We start from the raw sequence: 13212 nt of genomic DNA, 5'->3' as shown, positions 1-13212 counted from the left end.
ACTGAAGATTGGGAAGCATCCGATGCAGTATGTGCTTTCTCATCATCTTCGCCAGATAGAAAGGGTTATAGGAGAACTCACAAGCTTTTGAAGTCAACAAATTGAGCGGAAGCCAAGCATCATGGCTTAGTTAGCCACGTATGATCATGGTAGAATCGTCAGCTGCATCGTTAGGACCAAGACTAAAACGACGCCAACTTTGGTTCTCACGCACGGCTTCACCGCGCCGAACTATTGGCCAATCATTGGGGACATTTTGGCAGCGAAAGATGCCACTTGACATTGTGATTCTGACGAAGGACCGGGAAGAAGATTGACACGCCAAGTTGTCGTTGAGTGTCCCGTGAAGTTATACCCTTCAACATCGACATGTTGGGGGTGGAGGAGGAGGAAGCTGAGTGTAAGTGAACACAGACAATCTAGAACCTTAGTGGATGGACCCCACAAAAGAAATCCTTAGATAAGCAGGAGTGGTGAGGTAAGCAGATTAGATAGATGGGCCCTGGTGCCTGGTGCACGTGAAAGCGTGTTTGAGTGGCGACGCGGGTCGAGTCGCGCTTAGCCCCAAATCAACACCGGGCCCTCCGACCAGGAACATTGCTCTTATTCTCTTCCCTCCATCTTCATCCGCCACTTCTCTGCTGCTCTCTGCGAAGCCTTACCCCCGGGATTGTGCGCATACACTGCACCTGCAGCATTGCTACACCACAAACCGCGGTTCACAATGTACGCAACTCTAGTCAATGCTTCTCCAACTAACACAGCACTGTATTAACCCCTCCATAGGACTGTCGACGTCACCGCCACCCCGATCGCGAACAAGGAGAACGTGCCGTCTAAGCGATGGCCGACTCCCCAGTCGGTCGATAAGTTGTCAAGACCGTTCAAATGCCCTGGTTCAGCAACGAGAACAGTCGCAACCGACAGACCGGCGCGCAAGAAGAGAAGGGTCGATTACAAGGGCGCTGATGGCGAGACTGACGCCGACAAGCCCTACACAAATGCCGATCGCCTGGCTTTAGCGAACCGAGATGCAAACAGATTCCCCGTTTTCCAGGCCAAGGACAAGTCAACAGTATTTCGCAAAGCATTCTCGGTGCCTCTGATCAACAAGAATACCAGTGCCTATAATCCGAATCGACCTCCGCCAACCCTTGGCCTGCGCACGGGAGCACAATTCATTGCCAAGCCGTTGCACGACCCCAGTGGCGAGTTTGCCATTGTGCTGTACGATCCGACCATCGACGATAAGCCCAAAGAGCCCGAAAAGAAGGAAGACAAGAAGGAAGCCGAGGCCGAGACTAAGATTGACGCGCCTCTCGTCCACAAGAGTCTGGCTGAGATTCTCGGAATCAAGAAGAAGGTCGAAGGGGAGCACCCCCGAGTTCCTGTTGTAATCGACCCACGGTTGGCCAAGGTTCTCAGACCACATCAGGTCGAGGGTGTCAAGTTCATGTACAGATGCGTCACTGGCATGATTGAGGAGAAGGCCAATGGCTGCATCATGGCCGACGAGATGGGTCTCGGAAAGACCTTGCAATGCATCACTTTACTTTGGACCCTTCTGAAGCAATCCCCGGATGCTGGAAAGAGCACAATCCAGAAAGCAATTGTTGCGTGCCCTTCCAGTTTGGTGCGCAACTGGGCCAACGAATTGGTCAAGTGGCTCGGTGCCGATGCCGTCACACCTTTTGCAATTGACGGAAAGGCGTCCAAGGAAGAGCTCACGCGACAGCTGCGACAGTGGGCTATTGCGAGCGGCAGATCAGTCACAAGACCAGTCATCATCGTATCTTACGAGACTCTTCGGCTGAACGTTGAGGAGCTGAAGCACACCAAGATCGGCCTTATGCTTTGCGATGAAGGCCATCGTCTCAAGAACGGAGACAGTCAGACTTTCAGCGCACTCAACAATTTGAATGTCACAAGACGAGTCATTCTGTCCGGAACGCCCATTCAGAACGACTTGTCCGAGTACTTCTCCTTGATCAGCTTCGCTAACCCGGATCTCCTGGGTACTCGGCTCGAGTTCCGCAAGAGATTCGAGCTTCCGATTCTTCGCGGGCGTGACGCCGACGCCCTCGAGTCTGAAAGGAAGAAGGGCGACGAGTGTCTGTCCGAGCTCTTGGGCATTGTCAATAAGTTCATCATTCGCCGCACCAACGACATCTTGTCCAAGTACTTGCCCGTCAAGTACGAGCATGTCGTGTTCTGCAATCTTGCACCCTTTCAGCTCGACCTTTACAACTACTTCATCACCAGTCCGGACATTCAGGCGCTTCTCCGTGGCAAGGGCAGTCAACCCCTCAAAGCCATCAACATCCTCAAGAAGCTCTGCAACCACCCGGATCTGCTCAACATTTCGGACGATTTGCCTGGTTCGGAGAACTGCTTCCCCGATGATTATGTCCCGAAAGAGGCGCGTGGCAGAGATAGAGATATCAAGCCTTGGTACTCAGGCAAGATGCAAGTCCTCGACCGCATGCTCGCCCGTATCCGCCAGGACACAAACGACAAGATTGTACTCATCAGCAATTACACACAGACGCTTGACCTGTTCGAGAAGCTCTGCCGTAATCGTGCTTACGGCTGCCTGCGCCTTGATGGCACCATGAACGTCAACAAGCGCCAAAAGCTCGTTGACAAGTTCAACAACCCGGACGGAGATGAGTTTGTGTTCCTCCTCAGTTCCAAGGCTGGTGGCTGCGGTCTCAACCTCATCGGCGCCAACCGCTTGGTCCTCTTCGACCCCGACTGGAACCCCGCCGCAGACCAACAGGCCCTCGCTCGTGTCTGGCGTGACGGTCAGAAGAAGGACTGCTTCGTCTACCGCTTCATCGCCACGGGAACCATTGAGGAAAAGATTTTCCAGCGCCAGTCCCACAAGCAATCGCTGTCGAGTTGCGTCGTCGACTCCGCCGAGGATGTTGAGCGGCACTTTTCGCTCGACAGTCTGCGCGAGCTGTTCCAGTACCGGCCCGGCACCAAATCCGACACGCACGACACGTTCAAGTGTAAGCGGTGCAAGCCCGATGGCAGGCAGTATATGAAGTCGCCTGCCATGCTGTACGGCGACACGAGCACGTGGAACCACTTTGTCAACGAGGGGTTGAAACCGATTCAGGATCTGTTGCTGAGACAGGAGTGTGGGGAGCCGGAAGTGTCTGCCGTGTTCCAGTATATTTCGCATTAGAGCGTCGTCGTTTCCGGCGGATGGTTATGGGCATGCATGCATTATGAACTCGTGGCTTTTTTCTCTTTTTGAAGAAGTCAATAGAGAGGTGTTCCGGAGTCGTACGAATTTGGGATGGGGATGGCGTTTTGGCGGGGGCTTTGCTTGATACTGGACTTTATGAGAGGTCCGTATAAACATTCTACATGAGCTAGATATACTCACGTTAGAAAAAGACGTGAAAAAAGATGAGGAAAATTTTATGGAATGCGATTGTTCGTTTCTTTCCTATCTTTCTATGTAATACTCAATGCTGTGCGCAACTCTACACTGGAATCGTAAGGTTCTCTGACCTACAAATTCGCGATGTGTGTCTATAGCTCGTCTCTAACATGCGTCTGTTCCGAGGGAGGCTCCTCCCAGTTGCGGCTCTTTGTGTTCTTCTCCACCTCCTCCACGACAACAGGCTTCTGTTCCGATCCATCATCGATAACGACCTCCGTCTTCTCCTCCTTCTTGGGCGCCTCGGCAGGCAGACCCTTGCGCTTGCGGTCGAGGGCGGCAATCTCGTCGTCGTAGACGGTCCACTCGGGCACCTGGCGCCTCGCGCGATCGAGCTTGGGCTCCTTTGTCTGCGGGTTGTTGCAGAGGTCAATCGTCTTGGCGACGCGCTGGCTCTCGTCGGAGCACCACGTCTCGCACCACAACCACTCCTGCGGCAGGCTGTGGATGGGGATCTGGAACTGCATGTGGTTGGGCAGGTCCTGGTCGAGGTTGGCGAGGGAGTTGGGGTCGGCGCTGAGGGAGTGGTAGGTCTGGCGGAGGCGGTCGCCCGCGGCGAGCTCGCGGAAGCGGCGGAGGTCGACGACGTAGAGGGCCGAGATGTGGTAGGGCTGGCCGCGGAGGTAGTTTGCCCAGTAGCCCTGTTTCCAGAAGCGGAAGCCTTCCATCTCGGTGCGGGAGTCGCACATGGGCGTGAAGCCGTAGGGCTTGCCCTCGAGGTCGTGGTTGACGAGGGACATCATGTCGGTGCGGACGATCTGGTCGGCGTCGACGAAGATGACCTTGTCGAGGGAGAGGGGGAAGAGCACGTCGAGGAAGAGGATCTTGTAGCCCCAGATCTCGCGCTGCTTCTCCTTTTGCTGACGCAGCCAGTGAGGCCACTTGAAGGTCACCATCTCGTACTTGAATCCGTATTCCTTGGCCATGTGCGGGATGAAATCCTTGAAGGAGGGGGAGAGGAACTGTTCAATGAACCAGAACTTGACAGTGTGCTTGGTGTTCTTCATGACGCTGACCATCATGATGTTGAGCATGCGCTCGTAGAGATGGCCGCTGGCGACGGAGAAGATGTTGATCTCGGCGTGCTCCTCGTCGGACGCGGACTTCTTCTTGCCCAGGATGCCTCCGGCGAACTTGAGGCCACGGCCGACGATGCTGTTGTCCTCGGGTTCGGCCAGCACGTCGGACTCTTCATGGCCTGGCTTGCGTGACAGGCGGGGGTACAGAGTCGTGCCTTGGAAATCCATCAGCACCACCTCGGTGCCCTCATCGCCCGGCACGGGAGCCCATCCCTTTGCACCTATACTATCGATGGTGTAAATATCGGTGCTCCTGCCCTCCTTGAGTTTAATATTGTAAAATCCCGGGTTCGCCTTGAATTGGAAGTATCCAAGATTGGCCATAATCAGGGTATCGGCGAAATGAGGCTCCTTCTCAGTGCCCAAAACGACCTGCGCACCGCGGGGAGGCTGCGACTGTCCACCCTCACGAGAGTGCCCCTCGATAAGGATGCTCTCGAGCTCGTAGGAGGCGTGCACGTTTGACTTGATGGAGCTGAGCTTGATGTTGTCCGGGTCGAAGGGCGAGACTTTGGGCGCAACGAGCCACGATGGTGGAACGTCCATGCCAGCATTAAGAAGAGCTTCAGAGGGCAAGCTCTTAAAGGATGCCTCAAGTGCGCGAACCTTGCCGGCTTCATCAAACGTCGGCTCTGACTCCAGCACGTATCGGAAGAATCTCTTGACAGGCAGTTCGTCAATTTTGTCCTTGGGGTTAAGGAAGAGCTTCAGATATACGCCCTCTAGCTCAGAGACAACCTTGAGGATAGGCGCCCACCGCTGTGCCTGCTCACTGGCAGGGTTGAGAACACCAACCAAATGGATGCTTGATGTCTCGGGGTTTCCGATCTCAATGGCAGTGTAGGTTGAGTTCCAAGCATCGTGGGCACTGACGCGCAACGATGGCGCAGACTCGAAAATGCCAGCAGGGAGGTCAGAGATGGTCGACAGCGCCGTGACTGACGTGATCTTGGCAGCTGCCAGGGGACCGGCGATCTTGTCTGTCAATCCAAGCTCGTCCACTGCTGCATAGACGGGGAGAATGCGGGCCTTCTGCTCAAACTCTAAGAGGAACTGGAAGTCGTCGCCTTGGAAGGGGTCTTCTTCGGTGAAAGGCCCAACGACACGGCCGTTGAGGATAAGCAGGTTGGAACCTGGCTTGATCGCGGCGAAGGAGAGAAACTCGTTGAAGACTGCGGTGAAGATTGCATCCGAATCACCAGTAGCGGCACGGAGAATGTCCTTGATATCGGAAAGAGTCTCAGCTTCAGCAAGTTTGTCGCCGCCGTTCTTCAACGCCGTGTTTACACTAGAAGCTGAGGCAGATACTGAAGGGTTGTGCACAGCGTCCAGACGCACGCCAGGGTTGTTGCGACGGAAAGCCAAAGCCGACAGAAGAAGGTTTGCTCCCTCGTCTGAGGCAAAATCTCCAACTACCGTCAGAACAGCCCAGTTTTCTTTCGTCGAGTCTGCATAAGCCTCAATCACCGGGACCTTGCTGAACAGACCGTCAAACTCGGTGTAGATTTTGTTGACATCAAGGACCTGCAGAGACTTTTCATCTTCTGGGTAAATATAGGTGTTGCGACGTTTGACGGCCTTCTCGAGGAAGAAATCCGGGATCCAGGCCTTCTCATCGACCATGCCGAGGTAAACGGCGCGCTGAATCGCCTGCAAGTCACTGGAAGCCTTCATACTCATGGCCTGAAGCCAGTTGCCCTCGCGAGGAACCGGAATACCGTTGATGAAGACAGGCGGAACGGGCGTGTTTGCGTTGAGTCTCTTTGCCCAGTTCTTGGCCAGCTTGACGATGCCATCAAGTTCGTCTGACTGCACCACCTCGGCAAAAGAAAGGATTTTCGAGTCTGGAAGAGGCTCACGGTCCTTGATGGCTTGGTCAAACGAGCCTTGGTCCGGCTTCTCAGTCTTGGAGGCCTGCATAGCAGCATCGAGATACTCAATGAAGCCATCCAAGCCGTAGTTGTCGAGGAGATAGTAGAGAATCTTGCTGATTTGGAATGCATCCTCAGTGGGCGTCAGAGGAACTAGACCGAAACGAATGGGAAGCTTCCGCTGGACGAAGGAGTTCATCTGAGCGACGACGCTGAGATCTTCCATCTTGGAGAAATCAACGGGAATGATGAGATTGAAGATATCGCGCTTTATGGGTGGGAGCTGGCCAGGGTAGACACGCTGAAGGAGCTGTTGGGAGTTAGTATTTTAATCTCAAGCAAAAGAGGGTTAGACTCACCGAAGTCAATTGGTCAGGGAAATCCTGGTATCGCTCATCCTTCTCAAGGTCGTTAAGGAACATGATGACCTGCTCTTCCTCAAGGTCATCCGTCCAGTCGAATCGCGGGGGCTCTTCGTCCGACTTGGACTCGGCAACCTTGGGGTGACCGAGAAGAGACACAGCTTGACCGCCGGTGAAACCAAGATCGCGAACGCCGTCGATAAGCTTGCGCTCACGGCGGAGAAGATCAATGATAGTGAATGCCTCAATCTGGCGCTCAATGAGCTGCACTCCGTTCATCCAAAGTACGTTCATGCCGCTTGGAACCAATTGCTGGCGATTGACTTGGTGCTCGGCGAGGAACTCAGCAGACACATTGTGGGCAGCAATGGAAGTTGAGAACTTGGGGAAGTCTTGCGACAACTTGAGAAGCGTCTCAAAGGGGTTCTGGCTCTGCATGACGAAGGAGGCAGCCTTCAGACCAAGTTCCTGTACCTCAGACTTTGATAGCGGCTTTAGATCAGCGACCTCCTCGGCAGCGTCCAAGACCTCCTCAGTCTTGACGGTCTTCTGTGCGTCGTCCTGGTGCGCTTCTCGGTCATCAATGACGATGTAGTCGGTCCTCTTCAGGGCCAACTCAACTCCGTATCCGCTGACGGGCAGAGGTTCCTCGTACTTGCCAGCCGGCTTCGTGTAACGCAGGCGGTACTCAAGCTCTCCATTACGAGCCTTCTGAGCCAGAGCGATGTGGAAAGACCCGAAAGAAGGCGAAGTTGGATCTGCGTATAAGATGGCCTCCTTACCAGATCCTAGGACTCGGTCGAAGGGCAGCACCTTTGCGCCATCCAATGCAGAATCCTTTGCAGCATCCAGGGACGGAGTGCAGTACTGTTTCCCTCCTTGCTCAGCCCAGACATCGCAGCTATCTTGAGTATCGGTATCGACTTTGGGCTCTACGGCAGTTCGGTAGTATTGATAGTGGGCTTCAATGCGAGGAGCGGCGGTTCGTAGGGAAAGGGCCAGCTTGAAAGTGGACAGGGCGTCCGGTGTAGTAATGTGCCCATCCTCATTCAGAGTGAGGAGGAACTTGTCGTAGACTTCTTTGTCAGTCTTGGCTTCGCTGAAGTGCCCACTAGCAATGCGGTCGAGGAGAGGGAAGTAGGCAGTTGCGTTTTCACCAGCAGCTGTCTCACTAGAACGAAGGTGTTAGCCGGCAGTGAAACAGAGAAGGAAAAAGGGCAGGGCAGGGCAGGTTCACTTACAGCAGCTCTAGGAGATAGGGGCCAGAAGGAAAGGCAGCCTTCATGTCCACAGTTACAGAGGGGACTGCGGCGACATTGACAGCTGCCAAAAGTGACAGGCCAACGCCCATTGGCAATTGCGACAACCGCACCATGGTGAAGGAGGGAGCGCGACGGCCGGCGCAAGGCTGTTCTTCGGAGTTGTGGGTGTTTGCAGATAGTTGTTGGCTGAGGAGATTGAGAGAAAGAGTGTCGACTTTCTTCGGGGTCGAGAATGGGTAGAAGGGATTCTCGACGACTTGTTCCTCCCAGCCGAAAAGGAGGGCAAGGGTGGGTGAATATTAAGACAGACAACTTCTGAAAGGAAATATCTTGAACTTGGAGAGGAAAAAAAACAGGGACACCGCGGAAGGTGATTTATTTATCGCCTCTGTCGCATGGCTGGTGCAAGAATGCTTGGAGGGGCTTCCAAAGGCGAATTCCGTAAGGTATGTAGGCGGGTCAAACGTCAGGTATCGCTAGGTAGATAATACTAGGAGGTGCTCGGTCTGGGGGACTGGTGTAAGTGAGCGCGCCTTCTGAACACATTGACAAAAGAGCTGTACCAAAGAAGACTAGCGTCTCCTCTGCCAGGGGTGTTAGGTCCACGGGGAGAAACGGCAGAAAAACGGGCCTATTGGAGGGGCAATTGCTTACCTCAGCTTCGCCCAGTCCAGGCCTAAGCATCTGGCAGCGTGGCACCTCATTGAAAGGGAGAATCAATGTACCCAGGTACCTGGCAAACCTTACCTAAGCGTCTAAGGTACGTATGTAAGGGACGGGCGGTGAGGACACGGTTGTCGGCGGAACTCTGATGCGGGCAGCTCCTGTCAATCGGCACCCATTAGGCTGGACCCACAGAAATAACCCACACTTTACAGATGGCCACGAAGCGGAATTGTTACTAGGGGCTCTGAGACGAGGAAGTGGCCTTTACGTATCTCTCTGCCTCACTACGGATACTTCTACGCATCCAACCCCTTCACCGCGTCCTCTTTTCGTGACCCGTGAATGTCACCATCCCCTTCCACTCCAGCTGCAGCCTTTCTCGGTCGGTAAGCTGGCTTGCACTTGAATCCCGTTTTCTCCAGAGGTGCCGCCTGATTTCCCCCCCTGCTGGTTGCCAGAAGCTCCGGCTTCACCTCCCCGCCAAAATGCAGGCCTCCTCGGGCATGTTGACCAAGGTACGCTCCGCCCTCGGCGCATTGGGTCTCTGACGAGATCCCATCTTCTTTTCGAGTCCATTGCTCACCTAGTCTACAGTTCGAGTCCAAGTCCTCCCGCGCAAAGGGCATCGCCTTCCACCCCAAGAGGTGAGCTTTCAACCCATAGCTTCCCTCGAGTCTGCCCCCTTGCTGACGAACAGCTACCAGACCATGGATCCTCGTCGCACTTCACTCCTCCACGATTCAGCTTTGGGATTACCGCATGGGAACATTGATCGATCGATTCGAAGAGCACGATGGCCCGGTTCGAGGAATTGACTTCCACAAGACACAACCCCTCTTCGTTTCTGGAGGTGACGACTACAAGATCAAGGTCTGGTCCTACCAGACTCGCCGATGCCTCTTCACCTTGAACGGCCATCTCGACTACGTTCGCACTGTCTTCTTCCATCATGAATTGCCATGGATTCTGTCGGCATCCGACGATCAGACAATCAGGATATGGAACTGGCAGAACCGGTCTCTAAGTGCGCACAATCCCTAGGATCCCGTGATGGCTGTGAAGGTAACTAACCTTGATTCGCAGTCTGCACCATGACCGGACACAACCACTACGCAATGTGCGCCCAATTCCACCCGAAGGAAGACCTCGTTGTCTCTGCCTCCCTCGACCAGTCTGTCCGAGTTTGGGACATTTCCGGCTTGCGCAAGAAGCACTCGGCCCCGACATCGATGACCTTCGAAGACCAGGTCGCGCGCGCGAACCAGAACCAGACCGACATGTTTGGTAACACCGATGCTGTTGTCAAATTTGTCCTGGAAGGCCACGACCGCGGTGTCAATTGGGTTGCGTTCCACCCGACCATGCCGCTGATTGTGTCTGCTGGCGATGACCGACTCGTCAAGCTCTGGCGCATGAGCGAAACGAAGGCCTGGGAGGTCGACACCTGCAGAGGACACTTCCAGAACGCCTCTGGCTGCTTATTCCACCCCCACCAAGACTTGATCCTGTCTGTCGGCGAGGACAAGACCATCCGCGTCTGGGACCTCAACAAGCGCACCGCGGTGCAGTCCTTCAAGCGCGAGAACGACCGATTCTGGGTCATTGCCGCCCACCCCGAGATCAATTTGTTCGCTGCTGGCCACGATAACGGTGTCATGGTCTTCAAGCTGGAGAGAGAGAGACCGGCATCGTCAGTATACCAGAACAACCTCTTCTACATCACCAAGGAGAAGCACGTCAGATCCTACGACTTCCAGAAGAGTACCGAAAGCCCGACTTTACTCTCTCTCAAGAAGCTTGGAAGCCCTTGGACCCCGCCGCGAACCTTGTCGTACAACCCGGCCGAACGCTCCGTTCTAGTCACCTCTCCCTCCGACAGCGGATCTTACGAGCTGATCAACCTTCCTCGCGATGGATCCGGTGCCATTGAGCCCACCGAGTCGAAGCGCGGCCAGGGCAACTCGGCCATCTTCGTCGCCCGCAACCGTTTCGCTGTCCTGAACACGTCTAGCCAGACAATCGACATCAAGGATCTTTCCAACAACACGACCCGTTCCTTCAAGCCTCCTGTCGGAACCAGCGACATCTACTTCGGTGGTACCGGCAACCTCCTCATCATTACGCCCACCGCTGTGCATCTTTACGACATCGGGCAGAAGAAGAGTGTCGCCGAGTTGGCTGTCAACGGTGTCAAGTACGTTGTGTGGTCGAATGATGGGCTGTACGCGGCCCTTTTGAGCAAGCACAACGTCACTATCGTGACGAAGACCCTCGAGCAGGTCAGCACATTGCACGAGACTATCCGAATCAAGAGCGCAACCTGGGATGATGCTGGTGTTCTGTTGTACTCGACCCTCAACCACATCAAGTACACGCTCCTGAATGGAGACAACGGTATTGTCCGCACCCTTGACCAGACCGTCTATCTGGTCCGTGTCAAGGGCCGTAACGTCTACTGCCTTGACAGAGCGGCCAAGCCCAAGGTTCTCCACGTCGATCCCACCGAATACCGATTCAAGTTGGCCCTCGTCAAGCGTAACTACGAGGAAATGCTCCACATCATCCAGAACTCCAGTCTTGTTGGTCAATCCATCATCTCCTACCTTCAGAAGAAGGGATACCCCGAGATTGCTCTGCAATTCGTGCAGGACCCCGCAACCCGCTTCGAGCTCGCAATCGAGTGCGGAAACCTGGACGTTGCTGTCGAGACTGCCAAGGAGCTTGATCGTCCTAAGCTTTGGCAGAGGTTGAGCGCCGAGGCCTTGGCTCACGGAAACCACCAGGTCGTTGAGATGGCTTACCAAAAGCTCAAGCAGTTCGACAAGCTTTCATTCCTGTATTTGTCCACCGGTGACCACTCTAAGCTGGCACGTATGGCCAAGATTGCCGAGCACAGAGGTGACTTTACTGCACGTTTCCAGAACGCCCTCTACCTCGGTGAGGTTGAGGACAGGATCCAGATGTTCAAGGAAATCGACCTGTGTAAGTTTGTTACAATGTAAGCATTAGTAAGATCTTGACTAACAAGACACAGACCCGTTGGCATACATGACCGCCAAGTCCCACGGCTTGGAGGAGGAGTGCCAGGCTATTCTCGAGGCCACTGGTCTCACCGAGGACCAATTGGAGACGCCTACGATTGGGGAGGCTCTGACGCCCCCTAAGCCTGTCGTCCCCACATTCAAGGCAAACTGGCCCACCAAGGCCACTTCCCAGTCTGTCTTCGAGAAGGCCCTGCTTGGCCAGGTTGAAGGACTGTCTCTGGAGGATACTCCCGCAGCTGCCAACGGCTTCGACGACGACGTCGAGGAGGATGTCGCTGCGAAGAAGAATGGCAACCTCATCGACGTCGACGATGATGAGGATGCGGCAGGCTGGGATCTGGGTGATGATGTCGTTCCCGAGATCGAGGGCGACTTCGTAAACGTTGACAGTGCGGACGCTGGTGGTGCTGGAAGCAGTGAGGCCGACCTTTGGGCTCGCAACTCTCCTCTGGCCGTGGATCATGTTGCCGGTGGCTCATTCGAGTCAGCAATGCAACTCCTCAACAGACAAGTGGGAGCAGTCAACTTTGCGCCACTGAAGCCCCGCTTCCTCGAAGTTTACCAGGCATCAAAAACGTATCTTCCAGCCTCTGCAAACCTTCCTCCGTTGGTCAACTACGTCCGACGTACGATTGAGGAGACGGACCCTCGAAAGGTGTTGCCGATCGTGCCCAGGGATCTCGAGTTCCTGGCGACCAACGATCTGCAACAGGGTTACAACTCGATGAAGACCAACAAGCTCGAGGACGGTCTTCAGATCTTCAAGGGTATCCTCCACGCCATCCTTATCAACGCCGTTTCAAGCGAAAGCGAGGTCGCCGAGGCGAAGAAGCTCATCACATCCGCCAGCGAATATGCCGTGGCCATGGAGATTGAGCTCAGCCGCCGCAAGCTCGGCACCACTGGCGAGCAGCTCAAGCGCAACCTCGAGTTGTCAGCCTACTTTACCATCCCCAAGATTGAGGTTCCTCATCGCCAGCTGGCCCTGCACAACGCGATGCAATTGGCGATAAGAAACAAGAACTACGGTTCAGCACTGAGCTTTGCCAACCGCATTATTGCCAATGGCGGCTCCAGCAAGCTGACTGAAAACGTGAGTATCAGCCTTTTATTCCAAATATTTCCAGACTGACACCTTTTGCAGGCCAAGAAAGCCAAGGCCCAATGCGAGCGTAACCCCTCAGACGCTATTGAGATCGAATTTGACCAGTTTGCCGAGTTTGATATCTGCGCAGCCAGCCACTCACCCATTTACAGCGGCACTTCCTACGAGGAGTGCGCCTTTGACGGCTCCAAGTACCACAGCAAGTACAAGGGCACCGTTTGCAAGGTCTGCGGGGTGTGCGAGGTCGGCAAGCACGGCAGTGGCCTGAAGCTCTTCGCGTAGAGAGAGCTAGCTAGTATAATAGATGTCGCCGACCCATGATGGGGTGAAGACTGCATGATTTAGTGCAGTAACCCTCGGCCGATGGGG

At 54.6% G+C, this 13212-nt stretch overlaps 3 protein-coding genes across 3 annotated transcripts; 2 read left to right on the top strand and 1 right to left on the bottom strand.

Annotated features, from left to right (window-relative positions):
• Positions 1–369: 369 nt before the first annotated feature.
• CABS01_05433 (DNA repair protein rhp54) lies at positions 370–3193 on the top strand (the record flags this gene model as incomplete). The annotated part of the gene is made up of 3 exons (XM_060538803.1): positions 370–400; positions 696–726; positions 787–3193. The coding sequence occupies 3 exons, from the start codon at positions 370–372 to the stop codon at positions 3191–3193; spliced, it is 2469 nt and encodes an 822-aa protein (XP_060405065.1).
• Positions 3194–3546: 353 nt separating this feature from the next.
• CABS01_05432 (UDP-glucose:Glycoprotein Glucosyltransferase) lies at positions 3547–8141 on the bottom strand (the record flags this gene model as incomplete). Its single annotated transcript, XM_060538802.1, has 3 exons — positions 3547–6714; positions 6764–7937; positions 8008–8141. The coding sequence occupies 3 exons, from the start codon at positions 8139–8141 to the stop codon at positions 3547–3549; spliced, it is 4476 nt and encodes a 1491-aa protein (XP_060405064.1).
• Positions 8142–9179: 1038 nt separating this feature from the next.
• On the top strand, positions 9180–13125 carry CABS01_05431 (coatomer WD associated region; the record flags this gene model as incomplete). The annotated part of the gene is made up of 6 exons (XM_060538801.1): positions 9180–9209; positions 9289–9338; positions 9399–9718; positions 9778–11676; positions 11729–12831; positions 12883–13125. 6 exons carry the CDS (start codon positions 9180–9182, stop codon positions 13123–13125), a joined length of 3645 nt encoding a protein of 1214 aa, XP_060405063.1.
• Positions 13126–13212: the final 87 nt, after the last annotated feature.

Source organism: Colletotrichum abscissum (genome assembly GCF_030869225.1).
Source record: "Colletotrichum abscissum strain IMI 504890 chromosome Unknown Scaffold_11.1, whole genome shotgun sequence".
NCBI lineage: Eukaryota > Fungi > Ascomycota > Sordariomycetes > Glomerellales > Glomerellaceae > Colletotrichum > Colletotrichum abscissum.
Note: the sequence above shows the minus strand (reverse complement) of the source record. Positions and strands in the feature narration are given on the sequence as shown.